This window comes from Periplaneta americana, chromosome 1, assembly GCF_040183065.1.
Source record: "Periplaneta americana isolate PAMFEO1 chromosome 1, P.americana_PAMFEO1_priV1, whole genome shotgun sequence".
In the NCBI taxonomy this organism is placed as follows: Eukaryota; Metazoa; Arthropoda; class Insecta; order Blattodea; family Blattidae; genus Periplaneta; species Periplaneta americana.
Window position 1 is genome coordinate 98,830,963 of NC_091117.1, and position 19,701 is coordinate 98,850,663.

Below are 19,701 nucleotides of genomic sequence, written 5' to 3' on the forward strand. Positions count from 1 at the left end.
TCTCCCATTCTACGTATATTATAAAATCTACGCTAAATATGTGGTTCAGCGAGGATCATGTCTATGGATTTAGTCGTAGTCTTTTCTTGGACTTCTTACGTTTCCGCCTGTCAAAGCGCTGTGCTAGCAGTTCGGGCCACGAGAGGCCCTGGGTCGAAGCTTGTGGCAAACTACAGTGACTCTTTTAGTGACTCTAGAGTAGGGTGACCAGATTCACATCGAGAAAAGAGGGCACAAAGCTTCAAAAAGGAGGACATTGTTCGAAAAAAAGAGGACAGAAAATATACTCGTATACTTAGATTTAGACTTAGGCCTATATTATACTATAAATTACGTCAATATCTATTTTCTTACAAAATATTTACAGTACAGATTTAGGCTTGTAGGCTATCATACTTAAAAGTATGTTAGTATTACAAAAATAATTATGATAAAACTTCATAATAATGCTTTTACAGTTACATACGGAAAGTCAAGGGAACTATAATTATTAAAGAGGACAGAAAATTTCTACCCTATTTAGATTTAGGCTTAGGTCTATATTATAATTACTTAAAATTATGTCAATATCTATTTTATTAAGTATACTTATGATAAAACTTAATAATATGAAACGATTTTACAGTTAACTACATATAGAAGCCAAAGGAACTATAGTTATTATCAAAATACATAAAAAAGACCGCACAAAATGTTTAATATTATTTTGTATGCAAAGAGAGCTATGATAGTTGGAAAAGAGTATATTCTGTCGATGCTGCTGCCACCTACAGGAAAATTACTTGAAAAAGTCGCCAAATCAGATAATTTCAAAATATCAGGCATAGAAGTTACGAAAAGGAGGACATTTCTTGATTTTTTACTAATCCTCCCGGACCCCGGACAAAGGCCTAAGAAGGAGGACATGTCCGGACAAAAGAGGACGTTTCGTCGCTCTACTCTAGAGTCACTGGCAGCTGCCACCAGTGGCCAAGTTTGACATGACTGCTCTACGAAACCTTCCCCTCATGCAAAATATCTTATCTGCTTGAACTGAACCCTAGTTCCTTTAGTGAGAAGCCGTGATATGATTCATTGATCTAAATCTAATAGAGTGAAAGTGGGTGGAAACTCTATTAAGAACTGAAATCTCAAAATCAGTACGTTGGTTTGTACGTACCTTCTCGTCCGGGATGCCGTGATTCACCAGCAGCGCAAGTCCTTTCTCGGACAATGACCGGTGTAACTGCGCAGCCACTCTGCGCACCGTGGACTTACACGGTGCTTCGACGGTTCCTACGAGGAAAAAGAAAACGATTTTACTTTTCACTGGGACGCTATAAAGATTGACGTTTGACGATATATTTCAAACAAATTTTAAAATAATGTCCATAGATCAGTACCACCCATCTCAGAGAAACGAGTTCTTGGTTCGGTCCGTATCATTATATAAGTTACTAGCTGAAAGCACCCGGCGTTGCCCGGGTTGTCCTTTTTGCTTCTTCTTCTTTTTTTAATTAAACTGGTTGTTAGACTTCTCGGAAATCTCAGAAAGTCAACTATAGACAACCAAAACGAATTTCATCACGTGCCATACGTTCAAATGTTTTTTAATTTGTATGTATGTATGTATGTATGTATGTATGTATGTATGTATGTATGTATGTATGTATGTGTGTGTGTTTATTTATTTTGACGTAGTTAAGGCCGTCAAACCTTCTCTTCCATATAATCAGAAATACAAATAAAATAATAGAAAAATCAAACTATAAATAAAATAAAACCAAATGAAAATATATGCAGGCTACAGCCACACAAACTTTAAATGAGTTAGCATTGCCTTGATTTTCATTCTCCATTCTCCTGGCGCTACAGTCCATAAAGGACCCTGGTCTCTCCTACAGTTCTCGCCCAATCTTTATTGTCCGCAGCACACCTCTAGCACTGCCTTGAAGTTCAGCAAAACAAAAACGAACCCCTCAGTCCCTATACGCCCACTTAACGTTAACTCAATGTTCTACAGACCTTATATTTTATCTCTGCCGGTCAGTGACTTAAATTTCAAATGGCTTATCTTAGTCGTGGGAGTCAGCGTGTTAAAAATCATTACAACCTTCCTGCCGTCTCCTTTTCTCCCCACCGCAAATGTGACGTTGCACAGAAGCAGAGATAAAGTAATTATAAGATCTGTAAATTTATCTATGCTGTGCTGACATACATTTCACGTCATTTCATGTACATGTATGAGTTCACATAAGTTTCAGAGACAGCTGACGATGACGATGATGTTCCCAGTCTGAACCCGTTGAGGTATCATCGTGAGCCAAAATTTATCTCTGTATCGGTCGTACAAAAGAATCAATATATAGCCTACGTATATAATTTAATTTATATTGGATTTTTTTACCTCTTGATCGCTGTACGCCCGCTTATATATTACCCAGTTCTTTTTACTATGACTTGAGAAATTGTATCTCACAAATTCAGAACATATTAATTACATTATTATTTTATATACAGAATACAGATACAATATAAACTCACAAGAAGTAATTTTCTAACATAAAAACTAATATTCTGAGAGACATAATATGCCGGTATTTCAGAAATTAAGAGATTGTTCTTTCCACAACGCATATGAGATGGTGGTAATGCCGGTGAAATGAGTCCGGGGTCCAGTACCGAAAGTTACCTAGCATTTACTTATATTGAGTTGAGGGAAAACCCCGGAAAAACCTCAACCAACTAACTTGCTCCGACAGGGAATCGAACCCGGGCCACCTGGTTTCGCGGCCAGACGCGCTAGCCGTTACTCCACAGATGTGGACCTTATTATAACCTCGAATATTTAGTTGTCCAGAATTACAGCTGTTCGCATTGGGATTATCTTGCCGAATACAATTCGTGATAATAGTTGTCTTCAGGTCATTTAATTTGTTTTTTGTTTGTTTGTTTGTTTTTTTTTTAGGTTATGTTTGTTGTCATTAGACAATTACTGTTCGACCTCCGATCTCGAAATAATTATCATGACAAGAAACATTCGTTAAGTTCAATTAAATTACCGAAAAACTATCAACACTCGTTTTATAATAGAAGATAAAATCTATGAAGTTGAGTACGCGGAGAAACTATGATTTGCAATACTTTCACCATGAATTTCGATCCTCGCTACAGTCAATGGTGAGGATGGAACATTATAAGCCCGTGCTCTAATAATAAGGATGAATATCACCGCTTGTAACACGAGGGAAAGAATACCACGCACTCAGTCTTTATGAAGGGGAGATTATTCTTCGTTTCTCTGCCATTAATGGAACCCGGGTCCACTACACTTACAGATATCACTTGACCTACAACGAGGAATACAATGAAACATATTTTTGTAAACCGAAGATTGTTACTGTGTGGAACAATTTGTATATACTGCAGGCCTACTATGCACCGAGTGGCATCTCAAGGCAGCACGGTTCTGTTTGTATAGCTGCCCGCACCTTCCGCGTAGCAATCATTCCCCTCTCAGAACATTGACTCTGCGACGGGTGGGCGGATTGTAGAGTCGGGCAAACAGCCTCTTACTCCCGCTCGTCTCGTAGGCGAGACTGGCTGGCCGATAACGCCAGTTCCGAGAATCGTATTCTCGAGATTGGCACTCTCGGGAACGAGGAATACCGGGTCCCGGCCTGTTATCGCACGGCCGACTTATCGTTACGAAATGCGTACACTGACTGCCGGCTTAATTGCCGCTCATCACTGAAATTCGTGACTCTTTCTGAAAAATATTAATGTTCATGAAGTAATTTAAGAAGGCACAGCAGTGTGGTATGCAATAATACAGCACATTATGATTGTCGACATTCTTACAGAAGGCACACTATTTTAATGAACTACTTATTGCCTTTCTGGAGAAGCAAAATAATGCAGCACTTTCAGTCGTTACCTAATCCTAAGCTAGTCTAAAACAATAACGAGTTATGGTTGGAGCTATGATATACTTTCTCGCTATCAGCATTTCGTTGACATTGCATATTTAATCATTCGATAGTGTTTTGTATACGCTATAGTAATGGATAACACACGACTGTATTATTATATTGCGCGTTCACATCTGGATGTTTCGTTGTTATGCAACGGCATCTTCATCAGCATGGGTAATTATTGTGCTGTGTAAGGACGAAATAAAATAATTAATACTTATTTATATTATTATAAAGGACCAAAGACTCTGACAAAAGATATTTTTGTTTCCCAACTGATAAAATGCTGCATGTGAAATGGAAACACTTTTGCAAGAGGAAGGACAGAATTACGAAACAGAGTAGATCCTTTCACAAATTGATCATAATTACATACAAATGCATTTTAAGGAACCCGGAGGTTCATTGCCGCTCTCACATAAGCCCGCCATCGGTCTCTATCCTGAGCAAGATTAATTCAGTCTCTACCATCATATCCATTTTTATATTATCTTCCCATCTACGTCTCTGCCTCTCCAAACGTCCTTTCCCTCCGGCCATCCAACTAACACTCTATATCCATTTCTGGATTCGCCCATACATGCTAGATGTTCTGCCCATTTCAAACCTCTGAATTTAATATTCCTAATTATGTCAGGTGATAGTACAAGCGTGCAGTTCTGCGTTGTGCAACTTCCTCCATTCTCCATCCCTCTTAGCCCCAAATATCTTCCTAAGAATCTTATTCTCGAACACCCTTAACCTCTGTTCCTCAAAGTGAGAGTCCAAATTTCACAACCATACAGAACAACCGGTAATGTAACTGTTTTATAAATTCTAACTTTCAAGTTTTTTGAGAGCAGGCTGGGTGACAAAAGCTTCTCAACCGAATAATAACAGGCATTTCCCCTCATATTTATTCTGCGTTTCCTCCTGAGTGTCATTTATATTTGCTTTATCATAACAACAGAGAATAAAAGAGGGTTATTATTATTATTATTATTATTAAATTAGTTACTTTACGACGCTTTATCAACTGCTATAGCTATCTAGGTCTGAATGAGATGATAATGCCAGCGAAATGAGTCCAGGGTCCAGCGCCGAAAGTTACCCAGCATTTGCTCTCAATGGGTTGAGGCGAGAAACCTCAGCCAGGTAAAGGCTGGTTCACAATAAACCGGGAACGGAAACGACAACGAGAAATAATCTATACTAATAATAAATCTGTAAGCGAAATTTTTCTGGTAATTTTCGCTTTTCCAAAAATAATTGGTGTTAACATATATAATTAATTAATCATCCTGAAACCGAAAATCGCTTTTTTGAAATTTTTGTTTGTATGTCTGTCTGTCTGTCTGGATGTTTGTTACCTTTTCACGCGATAATGGCTGAACGGATTCCGATGAAAATTGGAACATAAATTAAGTTCGTTGCAACTTAGATTTTAGGCTATATTCAAAATACTTTATTTAAAAGGGGGGGGGTTATAAGGGGGCCTGAATTAAATAAAACGAAATATCTCGCTTATTATTGATTTTTGTGAAAAAGTTACATAACAAAAATTTATTTAAAAACGATTTCCGATAAGTTTTATTCCAGGCAAAATTTTGATAGGACTGATATTTAAGTCTGTCTGTCTGTCTGTCTGTCTGGATGTTTGTTACCTTTTCAGGCGATAATGGCTGAACGGATTTCAGTGAAAATTGGAATATAAATTAAGTTCGTTGTAACTTAGATTTTAGGCTACGTAGCATTCAAAATACTTTATTTAAAAGGGCGGTTGTAAGGGGGCCTGAATTAAATAAACCGAAATATCTCGCTTATTATTGATTTTTGTGAAAAATGTTACATAACAGAAGGTTCTTCAAAAATGATTGTCGATAAGTTTTATTCCAGGCAAAATTTTGATAGGTCTGATATTTAAGGATATAAAAGAGTTTTAAAATAACAATACAATACATTTTCACCGCCGCCTCAGATTATAGCGTCGTTGTTCCGTAACTGCTATGTGCAAACTATTAAATTTTTTAGTAGGAAGAAAAACAAATTTATTCGTTCTATGGCAGTAGTGCATAGGAGATCGTGAATTCTTACATTTTTACACAATCAACTCTATTAATTTTGGAGTGATTTATTAAAGTATGCATTCAAGACTAATTTAGAAAAATGTTAAACGAGTTTTATTTGCACCAAATGAATGGTCTCTGGACCAAAATGATAGCATTTTAATTATTTAAATACAATTTAAATTAAGTAACATATTAAACGATTTATTCTTCTATCAAACACGAATGTTCCCTGGACCCAATGTTCTATTTTAATTATGTAATTACTTTATATTTATTTCTAATAAGTGCAGCGGAGCGCACGGGTACAACTAGTGTTAAAATAAATGTATTTAAATGTGAACATTCACAATTAACGAGAAGATTGCCGGAGCCCGGAAACGGGAACGTGAAAGTTAATTGTGAATGCTCACATTTAAATGTATTTATTTTAACAATATTTCCGTTATCGTTGTCGTTTCCGTTCTCGGTTTATTGTGAACCAGTCTTAACTTGTCCCAACCAAGATTCGAACCGGAAGCCGATCGTTTCACAGTCAGGTGTGCCAACCGTTACTTTACAGCGATTATTATTATTATTATTATTATTATTATATCATTATTATTATTAGTATTACTGTTATCATCATCATTATCGTAATCATTAGGATGATTAAGATTATGATTATCAGGATTATTATGATGGTTATTATTCATTACTGTCTTGTAAGTTATCATTAGGTACAAGTATTAGAAATCTGATTAATTCTTAATTTGTTATTCTCGTTCCTATAACATAGGATAATTATTGTAAATCATATAGGCCTATATAATTTTATATTGTAACATGGCTAGAATACAATAATGATTGTTCTGTAACAATAATTTATAACGTGCACACCAATAGAAAGTGTAGTTTTCTATAGTATAGGCTGGTTCACAATAAACCGGGAACGGAAACGAGAACGGAAATAATGTTAAAATAAATGTACAATATTTAAATGTGAGCATTCAGAATAGTTAATTGTAAATGCTTACCTTTAAATACATTTATTTTAAAAATATTTCCGTTCTAGTTCTCGTTGCCGTTTCCGTTCTCGGTTTATTGTGAACCAGCTTTTAATATTTTCATGTTTCATATCATTGTGTTACAAACAATTTTTTTATTTAGTTTGCTATAAAAGATAGCCTAATTACTATAAAGTGTAAACCATCTTGGACTATATAGCCTCATTTTCAACTATCTTTATTAAAATACCAATTAATACTATCCGTACAATAACGAGTTTTCATGCGTTGAAGGGTTCCGTACAAATTTTACGGAACAAACGTTTGAGTCATGAGTCCTGCGCTAACAGGTTAACTCGCCGTTATTCGAGAACCAGTAAAAATTTTGAGTGGCCATCACTTTTAAAAGTAATTTTCATCCTTTCTCAACATTTCTCTCGCTTTGACTCCCCATCTAACGTGAAAAACAAAAAAGTTTTCAGCCTACAAAGGTGAAGTTGCAAATGTCTATTCTGAACACATCAATCTCCATCGAAGTTAATATTTTTTTCTCACTTTCCAAAAAATATTTTCAGTTCGATTTTTTTCCTATGTTTTCCTTAGACATTGAGTTATCAATCCAAAAAATTACAGCGCGATTGATCAAGTATTATAGGAGCTACGACATGATATATATTTAAAGAACCGGGAAATATATAAGCCAATGCTTCTTATAGGAGCGCGGCCCGAGCGATATCGCTTGCTTATCAGTACTACAGTCCCGTCTAGACCTCCGAGACTGTCGGGAGTGATCTAGTATCGGTAATCTCGGGACCAAGAGAATCTCGTGTTCTCTATCAATGAGTCATTTGGCTACATTCGGTACGCGCGCACTAAGCGAGACTGTGAAGATTACGCAACCGAGAACGGGCGATAATATGAGGCAGTCTGCCCGACTCTAGCGGATTGGTCGAGAACTGGTACTCCGGAAATGTCCACATGCGCCACCGCGGGGCAGCGTGCCGGTTTCATAATACTGCATAAAGTTCCGTAAGTTCAATCCAACCAACTCTTTAATCTCGTGCTAAGCAGGTTTAACTCCAGATTTGACTAAAATTATTTTCCTCAACCGAAGTTAGTTTTAACACAGGGTTAAGCTTGAGGTTAAGTTTACACCCTCTGTTTAGTTAGGTTAAATGTTTAATTCGGGACTAAAAAGAAAATGGCTACTGTAAATAATGTTTTGATGCAGAATTGCTCTATTTACACAATTTGTTAAATGATGTTCCTCTGAGAAATAATTTTCAAAATCTACGTGAGCAAGACTTTATTTTGTAAGGAGATATGGATTGTCGAAAGCCGTGGTCAGTAAGATTGTCGGTGAAATTCACGAGAGGTTAGAATACACAACAGGGAGAAACAGATATATATATATTCCTATGCTGCAGATACTACAGTATTAACATTAAGATATTGTGATCAAGGGCACCGGGTTCGATACCCGGCCCCGGAACAATTTTCCCTTGAAGTTATTCGAATCAGATTCACAGGGAGCTATATCCGAAAGTTAGCTTTTCATTATGCTACAGGGTCTTTTCATATAATGATTGGAGACATGTTGAAGTTTCAAAAGCTACTGTTAGTAGAATTGTCTCTAAGGTGTCTGCAGCTATAGCATCAATGAGACAAAGATACGTAAAGTTTCCTTACGTTGAATAACGTCCACGTGTTAATTCATGACTTCTGTCAAATGTACCATTTTCCTAGCGTTTAGTTATTTGCGGGTTCTGACAGTAAGATTTGCATCGCTGTTGAATTCTTCTGCATTCCTTTCCTACGCCTCACCCCTTTCCTTTTTTTTTAATCCATCTGTCTTCTTGCACTCTACGATGTCTTTATATTTAGTTGCTAATTCAATTCGCAAAGATTTTTCTATTGCCGAAAAATTTGAGCTTCTGTTTCTCTTCCTAACCTGTTGCATTTTGTTAGTCACTGTTATGGATGGAGTAGTGCAATAAAACAAAATACTAGTAAACGCGCAACAAGGTGCGTTTATAAAAACAAATCCTCACGGCCTTCTAGATTAGTACTTTTCCCCTTTCCTCGAGGATTAGGCCCGTAACACTACACCGACAACTATGAACTATGTAATATGTGTGGAAACAGCTAGCAATGCTTATGTCTTTACATTACAGCGAGAAATATATTGCTACAAGTGAAGTCATCTCTGTTTAGATATAATTAAAAGACGAATTTTATTACGCCATACGGAAGGCAGTTTCATCAAAGACCTCGTATATAATAGGTCTTTGGGTTTGATATGCGCTGATAGAAATAAAGTTACATAAATATGAGCATCTGACTTTCTATTAATTGTTCGATTTCACGTAATATAAATTGTATAGGCTACAATTAGGTTAGGTTACCTGTGAGAGCAGGAAATAGAGGTGGTGGGGAAGTTATGTATGTTTTCAAAAATCATTAGCCGACCAATGTCAGCTATGCCTTATTTCAAGCGTCACTCCGTGCTAAAGGAAAGCATTTTCCATAGCTCGATAAACGCATTACATAAGCCTATTTCTCGCTATAGTGTGTTACTTATGGCTTTTAAGGAACCCGGAGGTTCATTGCCGCCGTCACATAAACCAGCCATCGGTCTCTATCCTGTGCAAGATCGTCCCAGAGAATCAGTCCCATTCCGAGGCTTATTGTGTGGTTTCGTAACAAGCCGCTGTGATGTGTTACGGGTCTAAAAGTGCTGTTAGCTAACTCTCTGCCGAAAAGGCTTGGTGAAACGTATTAGTCGCAAGAAAGAGTTCAAATTTTAGCGTGTGAGAGTTAATATACAGGATGTTTAAAAAATACGGGGCATAATTTCAGGTATGTATTTCCCACATGTAGACAATCAAAATAGTTAATTACAACATGTGTCCGGAAATGCTTTATTTCCGAGTTATGGCCTTCACAACATTGAAATTCACCGGAACGTTTTTCTTTCCGCAGGTCGTTGCCGTCAAAGGAGACATTAAGAGGGCACTCTGACAGCTCATTCCGAGGCGAAGGTTACATTCAGTGTTGTGTAGGCGTTAGACTGAGCGACATGTATTCAAATCAAGAGCTGGCAGAGATACACTTCATGTACGGTAAGGCGGACGGCAATGCTCCGCTGGCTCGACGTTTGTACCAGGAGAGGTAACTCTCCTGGTTTGGGAAGGGGACGACCAAGATCTACAACTCCAGAAGTACAGGAGGAGATTCTGGAGGCTGTGAACATGACTCCTTCTATCAGCACACGAAGGGTAGCGTTGCAAGTCAATGTTCCTCATACGACTGTCTGGATACTGTTGAAAGAGTATCAATTGTATCCTTATCATTTGCAACGTGTACAGGCCCTGTCACCAGCAGATTACCCTGCACGATTTAGGTTCTGTCAGTGGTTCTTGCAGCAGTGTGGTGTAAATCCGAACTTTCCTGCCTTAGTATTATTTACAGATTAAGCACAGTTCACACGAGATGGTATGACAAATTTCCACAATCAGCATGTATGGGCGTATGAAAACCCACGTGCAACTGTTCCATCTCATCACCAGGTGCGGTTCTCCCTCAACATGTGGGCCGGTATGATTGGTGATCGATTAGTTGGACCCCATGTACTTGTAAACAGACTTACGGGACAGGCGTACACAAACTTCCTGGAAAACACCATACCTCATGTTTTAGAAGACACTCCACTGATCAATCGTCAACACATTCACTTCTTGCATGATGGCGCTCCTGCACACTTCAGTCGTACGGCTCGCCGGTACTTGGATCGAAGGTTTCCTGATCGATGGATAGGTAGAGGTGGCCCAGTTGCTTGGCCTCCACGCTCACCTGATCTGAACCCTCTCGATTTCTACTTGTGGGGCCATTTAAAATCATTGGTTTATTCGTCTCCGGTGCCTGATTTGGAATCCCTTCGGAATCGAATTGTGGCATGTTCTGAGGACATACGCAATACTCCTGGAGTTTGGGATCGTGTTCGCAGGTCAATGAGACATCGATGTGAGGTCTGTATTCAAGCAGGAGGTGGACATTTTGAACATCTTCTGTAATGACAACGACCTGCGGAAAGAAAAACGTTCCGGTGAATTTCAATGTTGTGAAGGCCATAACTCGGAAATGAAGTATTTCTGGATACATGTTGTAATGAACTATTTTGATTGTCTACATGTGAGAAATACATACCTGAAATTATGCCCCGTATTTTTTAAACACCCTGTATATTTAACCCCCGTGACGAAATCGGGCACTGGTGAATCATCATGACTGAGTTTCTTATATAAGAGCAAATAAGTATTTCTTCTATCTAATATTGTGATACTAATAATATTATGATAGTTTTTTTTTTTTAGAATTTTTTACAATTTTACTGAGCGAGAGGAAGATCGGTTTTTTGTATCAACATATTAAGGGAATGTTCGTAGACAAGTTTCTGCACAAAACCGGTCCTTCTTCCGCTCAGTAAAATTGTAAAAAATTCTCTAAAAGTAGTATCATAATATTATTAGTATCACAGTTTACCAACCTTTACCCTATATGTATGAAAAACATAGTCACCTCTTTAATTTTATTATCTGCAGTAGGCCTATTAAAGCAATAATAGATTTTAAAGAGAATCATCAGCATCTTTGATCCGATGCTACAGCAATGAAAGCATGTGAAGTCGTATAAATTAAGAATAAGTTCAAGCGATATGACTACACAAGTTAAAGCGTGTATAAATAAACTTAAAATGAAATGAATTAAGAATAGATTGGAAAAGGTGAAAATGCGATTGGAAAATAATCAGTCTGCAGACAAAATAAAGTGGAGAAGCATATTCTGACTCAAGAGGACTACAGGACTCTTCGTACAAAGCCATCATCACTACCACCATTTTAATTACCATATTTACTTCTATCAGCTTCACCAACATCATCAGCATCATCTCTACCACCATCCTCAACATCATTGCCACCTTTTCCAATACAAACACCAACCTAACTCATCATCATCATCATCATCATCATCATCATCATTATTGTTTCACATGGCACAAAGAATTAGAAGAATTCTCTTGTCATTTAAGCAATTACCACTAACTTGTCTCCTACATTATACGAATCCAAATACATCAAGAAGGACAAATACGTGTAAGTTAACAGCTATGTGTGCATATCTCTCTCTCTCTCTTATGCAAAACATGGTGCGAGCAATGACGCAATTCACACGAATATTCATTTTGCGCATCGTGACTTTTGTTGCTCAAGATGTATGTTTACAACTGGCTGACGAGATCAACAAAACACTTTAAGTCTAACATCTCCTTATGATTGTTCTCTAACCATTACCTTTACTTTTCAATATCTTGAAAAGTGTCATGTCGGATTTCTTTACTGATGCCAGTCAATGGTTCCAGGCTAAGGATTTCTGTCTAAATGACAAAAATAAATAAATAAATAAATAAATAAAACGCAACGAATTTGGTTTACATTGAAAAATACTTTGTATGATATGATTCAGTCTAATGTAAAATTATTAGAAGTTATTTTTGACTAAAAACTGATTTGGGAAGCACATATTGATATGATTTGTTGTAAGTTAACTAGAGTAATATATTTGTTAAAACACCTAAACCATTAGTAGGTAAACATTATTTAATAAACATGCTTATTTTGTATTGCTTAATAATAGCATTTTAACTTACGGTATTATAATTTGTGGCAATGGAAATGACATATTGCAAACCTCTATTTAAAACGGAAGGAATTTTAACGTTTACATTCTTAGATGTCTATTGAATATTAAAAATAGTCTTATTATACTTCTGTATCAACTGTTCATAGTTACCCTACATGGCAAAACTATTATTTTGTGGAACCCACTGTCAGATTGTCGAAATCTAAAAGCAGGTACAACTCGAATGTCCTTGTGTTATTTAACAAATTATCCCAGGAGTCTTCCAATATTAGTTCTTTTTTATTGTTATTTTAAGAAGGCAATATACAAATGACTTATTGATAATCCTTTTTTAAAATGAGTTTTTACAGCAAGGATATTATTATTTAATGTGTTTTTTAATAGATGTTACATTATACAATTTGTTGTATTTTGTATTTCATTGTGTTTTATTGTATGTATGTATGTATGTATGTATGTATGTATGTATGTATGTATGTATGTATGTATGTATGTATGTATGTATGTATGTATGTATGTATGTATTATTATTATTATTATATTATTATTATTATTATATTATTATTATTATTATTATTATTATTATTATTATTATTATTAGAGGGGCAGAGAAGGCCTGACGGCCTTATCTCTACCAGGTTAAATAAATAAATACTAATACTAATACTAATACTAATATTATTATTATTATACTGGTTACTTACGACAAAACTGTATATAACAATATAATCTGTCACAAATATTTTCCAATATTTTCTGGCTGAATTTTCTTTGTTACCGAAATTTATCTGCTTTACATCCACATTCACAATTAGGGAGTCAGGTTCTCTATCCAGCCATTAATCGAGTAGATATAAAAAAATAAATTATGGTTTATTTAACGACGCTTGCAACTGCAGAGGTTATATCAGCGTCGCCGGTGTGCCGGAATTCAGTCCCGCAGGAGTTCTTTTACATGCCAGTATATCTACTGACATGAGCCTGTCGCATTTAAACACACTTAAATGCCATGGACCTGGGCCGAGATCGAACCCGCAACCTTCAGCGAAGAAGGCCAGCGCTATACCAACTACGCTACCGAGGCCGACTCGAGTAGATACAGGCTATCCTGCAGTACTTTGACAGCGTGTTAATCCTTTTCCCGTGTGAAAAAAAAGAGGTTTAGTGTCTTCCTGGTGATGCAAAATAGAACAACTGTAAATTAGGAATCTATTGCATGAAAGGTTGATAGCGGAGGTGATGTTCAGAGGAAGCAGAATTTCGTGTGACTGCTGTATCAAAAAATGAAATCATAGTGACATCGTTCAGTTAACGAACTCATCATAGATATTACCAATGCTAGTGGACTTGACACTTCAGAATGAAGACGAATCACTCCTAAAGGGTACAAATACTAAATATACGCCAAAGGAACGATATTTTCTTGAGAAAACCTGCCCAAGAAGGAATTTTTGTACCGCAAACTCCTCTTGGACTAGCCGGGATTCGAATTCGGATAGTCAGCTCTAATGCTTCAGCTAAATGTTCTCGTAAAAGAGCATATATACAGGGTGGAAGTGAAATAGCCTTGCAGATTTCCAGAGCGAATAGCTCATGTTGTATGTAACAAAAAACTATAATATCATATTGGTGGAAAATTCATAGTTTTTTCAATTTTTTTTTTTTCCAAATGTTTAACAATCTCTTATTCGGTAACTATTGCGAGTAGGATCGTGATTTTTGTCCACATCGATAGAAAATCTAATAAAAATAATTTACCCCTCTGGAATATTTCAAGAGCGTGCACGGTTTTCGTATAATTTAATTTTTAAAATCTCTAAATTCAAGCCATTGCACGATGCGAGCAAGTGACAATGTCTTGGCAAAGACCTAGAGCATATATATCAGATTGCTCGGCCTTATAGGCTTTGACGGAAACAAATTCTGTCACGTTTACTATGCTGCCATCTAGTTGTTACATATGTAGTCACGTCGTAACTCCCATTTGAATTGCATTAGCGACTGTACTGCCAACTCGTGTTCTTTTACGGCGGACGGATGGCGATCCTGGCGGTTGTTCTCTACCGATTTTAACGTAGGGAATGAGCAATCTGTTATATATGTGACTGGGGCAAAGAGCAGCTCACATACCGAGACACACCGAATTCATTGACCTCTTACATCTGTATCATGAATAGAGTGTGTTAGCGACGATGTTGAAACTTCAAACTTAATTTTCTAATTAACCGTGCATTTAATTTCTATTCATTTAAGTATGTATACCCTATCGTCCCATTGAATCTGCAAGGTTATTTCACTTCCAACTTGTATTTTCACAATTAAATCAATATGCCTATGTCATGTTTCTAAGAAATTGCATTTTGTATTCATTTTGTGAAGAGTTTTGTAGACTGAAGGCTAATCGAGTAGCGAGAAATAGTGAATATAATACTGTATTAAATCTGACAATTATCGAGACTGGCTGTTGTACAGGATAAGGGTTGACTGTTCTGTACTGTATCACACAGATAAAATGATAGAATAGCACAAGTGAAAAAGATACATGTAGGCTATTAAGCCTTGGCAGACAGCAGAGTTCACAGAAAGGAAGAGTGCAGCCTCGTCCCATATCCCACGCCGCGCCGCACCGTACGTTAGACAGGGTCGACCGGACAATACCAGAATGTCAGGGATAGGACTGCCCCCATCGAGGACAGCATCAAGTCATTCGGAAGAGAGGTTTGTCCTGTTCTTTGTGATCACTGAGGCTTTCAGTCACTATATCCGAAGCAACTGTCATGAATTTAGTAGTGGGGTGTGATTTGAAGATCTGACTTTTTCTCTGTGACAAATTTGTCACTGGTTCCGACTGTGGCTTAAAGCTATGAATACAATGCACTCGCTATATATATTATTCCACGAATGATTCACCTAATCGTTCGTAATATTCTTGGGCGAGTATACAGGGTTGTTGTCCACCGTTGTGGCTGAGGGTTAGCGAGTCTAACTCCGAACCCAGCGGTCCCGGGTTCGATTCCCGGTCAGAACAAGTTGCCTGGGTGAGGTTTTTTCGGGGTTTTTCCCTCACTCCTATGGATGAATATCAGATAACTTTATCAGGGGATTGGAACCCTACACATCTTCTCCACTTCCTTTCCTCCCCCATCATCCTTTCCTCGTCATCCCGTTTCTACCAGCGGCCTCCCGAAGCTGCTGACTTTCTCGATCGGCCTCCGTGGTATGTAGTTCGAAGCTGCTGACTTTCTCGACCGGCCTCCGTGGTATGTAGTTAAGCGACGTTGGATGGCTTCTGCAATGAGCATCCGAGGCGGACCTACTTGGAGGAGGAGTTTCGCCTCGGACCAACAGGAGGGCTTGGGGGAAGTTGCCGAAGCAGGAATGGTATAAGGATTTGTGTCGGCTGTAGGGACAGGTCGTTAAGGGATTCATGTGGTTAGGTCGGTGCGCGTAGGGGATCTGTGGCACGCAACTCATTCCATATCGAGGGTTAGCGCAATAGATCTCAACAGGTCGCAGTGCTGGTCCATCCGTGCCCCCTCATTTAAATTCCATTCCATACACGGTTGTTTCCGATCTCTTATAACGAATTTGAATATCATGTGCGTCAGAAGTCACACGACAGCTGAACTGTGTCGCGAAGTGACAGACCAGTAGTGAGTGATCTCATAGAGTGCACGACGACTCACAGCAGAAATTCCCAAGAAAATGGAGCCTTTTTGGGAGGGGTACATAACAACCCTTTCCAATGCCAAGTACAGTTAAGTGAAAATAAAAGAAGCCTGCGGTTTCGTTATTTCTAAGAAAGACATCTTTTGTGTATTTAATAAGATTGGTAAAGCTCGAATGTATCATCTCGTGGGGTGCGGCGACTTGTGACGGGGGTGGATTTGCTTGCTTTTTTCACTCTGGAATCAACCCCATCCGAGCTTTGCGAGTCTTATTAGGTACACACAAGATGTCTTTCTTGGAAATAACGAAACTACGTTTTTGCAAACTCCTATGATTTTCATGTAACTGTACTTGGCATCGGAAAGAGTTATTATGTACCCCTCCCAAAAAGGCTCGATTTTCTTGGGCATTGCTACTGTGATACACCGTGCACTCTGATATGAAATCACTCACTACTGGTCTGCCATCTCTCGCCGCAATTCAGCTGTCTGTTACGGGCTATATTTCTCCAGGATGTTAAGAAAGACACACTACTACTTCTGGATTCCTGGAGTGGTTAGATAGGTGAGACTATATTTACATAATAAAAAAGTGAACAATACTTTACATGATAAGACAATTAAAACACAAATTTTCCCTAAAAAAGACTGCAAGATTTGTGCAACCTTGTATGTTTTTTTTTAGGTAATATAAAATTGTAATTCGAAGATTAGAAGATTATTTCAGACAAAAATTATCTGTGAAAGCATTTCAGACATATTGCACGATAGGGGCTTCATAATGACATTACATTCTGTTGTGTATCACTAATTTCACTCACCTGTTCTCAAAGACATGCTAATATACGCGTGGCAGAGGTGTGGACATGTGAGAAAGTTTGATAATGTTTTTGCAACAATGATACAAGTTGAAAACAGTGTGTGTGTTACAGAAGAGTGTGAAAAACCGGTCTATATAAGATGTTTTTACTGTTCAATGGTTCTTTGTTCATTTCGAGTCCACACAATCATATTTTATGGTGAGTCACAAAGTTAATATACATTTTAAATTCAAATTGAATTTGTATTTCAGCAAGAGTACTCTTAATATATGAGATAGTGGAAAAAGAAAATAGACTAGAGCATTAATGCTAGAACTATGAGGATCCGACTGTGCACAAGAAGCGGCATAAGTAGCATCGATTTTCAAGCCATTGTATATCGTAAAAGAGGGAAAAGCGAAACGAACGACTATCACCACATTTCTTAACGAACGAAAATTAGCTTAAATATTCATTTTCATTAAATTCAAGCGCCATGACCTGGGACGGTTTCTTTGTAAGCTCAAGTATGTACAAGTGCCCTGCGAATCTGCAGAGTTCTTGCCATCATTCACTTCCAGAAGTATATTCCACAAGAGTATGGATTATAAAACTTATAAGTGAATTTGTTTGTAAGTAATACAGATTAGAACCACCGACGTGGCTCAGTCGGTTAAGTCGCTTGCCTGCCGATCTGAAGTTGCGCTCGGGCGTGGGTTCGTTCCCCGCTTGGGCTGATTACCAGGCTAGGTTTTTTCCGAGGTTTTCCCCAACCGTAAGGTGAATGCCAGGTAATCTATGGTGAATACTCGGTCTCATCTCGCCAAATACCTTCTCGCTATCACCAATCTCATCGACGCTAAATAACCTAGTAGTTGATACAGCGTCGTTAAATAATAAACTAAAACATACAGATTAAGAAAACTGTTCCAAATAAACTCTTCCGAAAGCACAAAAGAGCATTTTTTTTTTCAAAATGATGACTACCAATTTTTCTTTCATATTTTCCACGTGTGATATTAGTGATATGTTTCGAAACATGTTTAGTCTGACATCGTAATTATCATTTTATCAACTTTAAGTATATGCTTCATATCGAAAACTTCTTCAGAAGGCATAAAAAGATTTAGATAACTTATTGCGGAAGAGGTAAAGGTTAGCCGTTTAAGAGACGTAAAAATGATAATATATAGGCCTATGTCATAGACAAGTGCATTAATATATTAGGCCTATGCTGGCACACTTAGAAGTACCGTCATTTCCATAACTATGGTCCAAGCACCCAACTATGGTCCAAGACGTATTATGTACTACTTAGTCCCCCAAGAATTCGGTGTTTGCCATTTGAGGCGCCACTGTGATGGAATTATGTTCCCCATAGTATGCTTCCATCTACCATTACACGTGGCAATGATATGGATGCTTAACAAGGTCAGTGTGTACTATGTATCGTTCTACTGAATGTGTGAAGACACGAAATCATTGAGTTTGTGTTTGTCTGTTTTATTAAGCTCTCCTCTGTAGAACTGGTAAGTTATAGATACATGATTGTTTGTACAATTAAACCTCAATATATAGTGTTTACTTTCACGTAATAATTAAGACTGTTAGAGGTTAAGGACTCTGCATAAAAAATGTTTAACCTCAAGGCTAGAAGTCAGTCCTCAACTATGTACCACAATTTTTCGTGGACCATAGTTGTATTTCATTTTGAAATGTTTGTTTTAATAAAATGTGATCAATGTCATTATTTACTTCTGCAAATACGGCATCTCAGTATATTCTAAAACACAATTTAACATTATAGTCCAGTAAATAAAGAAACAGGCTGTTCCAGCATCAATGGTACTAGCACGAATGATGGTCCGGTAATACGAAAACTTCAGCGTAGAAGGAAAACAACCGTCCCTGTAAGTGACTATGAGAGCGATGAAATTGAATTGGATACAGATTATGATGTTTCCGGTGTTCTCTTCATATTTACAGACAGTGAGTCAGATGTGGAAAAGAAGACAAAATCTGTTAAATTAATGCTAAAGGTACATAGTTATATGGTAGTTACTTATGAGGAGGAATTGTGGCCAGGGAAAGTTTTGTAAGTGAAGAAAAATGGAGCTGTTGTTGCATGTATAGTAAGAAGCGACAATTACTGAGGTGGCGAGAAATGAAAGACATTTTATTCTATAGAAAGGAAAACATAATAAAACAAATTGAAGATCCCAAATGCGTCTCGAAAAAGAGAGATCTATTTTCAATTTCAGAATTACAGGAGAAGTGGAGATTCAAAGGATAGAAATAAGCCTACTGAATGTAGTTCTCAGTATGGCAAATAAAAATTATCAATGAATTTATTTGCATAATATTTTGCTAAGAATGTGTTAGTTTATTATGATACCGTACTTTTGTTCTTTAATATACAGTAGTTGTTCATTATTGCAGGAAAATGACATTCAGATTTCACTTGTTTATTGTATGTTTATGCAATGTGTACTAATAAAAAGAATCCATGTACTTTTATTTATTTTTAATATTTCTGTGCTAGATTATGT

General features: G+C 37.3%; 2 protein-coding genes across 3 annotated transcripts in view; one reads left to right on the forward strand and one right to left on the reverse strand.

Moving 5' to 3' along the window:
- The window catches only part of LOC138698629 (lipid storage droplets surface-binding protein 2-like), a 466,618-nt gene that overhangs the window by 275,974 nt on the left and 170,943 nt on the right, over window positions 1-19,701 (forward strand). The gene's annotated exons all lie outside the window — the stretch shown is intronic.
- LOC138698622 (uncharacterized) overlaps window positions 1-19,701 on the reverse strand; it is a 285,035-nt gene that overhangs the window by 154,188 nt on the left and 111,146 nt on the right. For both annotated transcript variants that reach the window (XM_069824710.1, XM_069824700.1), the window contains exon 2: window positions 1,160-1,275. In XM_069824710.1, the coding sequence (XP_069680811.1) occupies window positions 1,160-1,275 (116 nt within the window). The remainder of the gene's footprint in view (window positions 1-1,159; window positions 1,276-19,701) is intronic.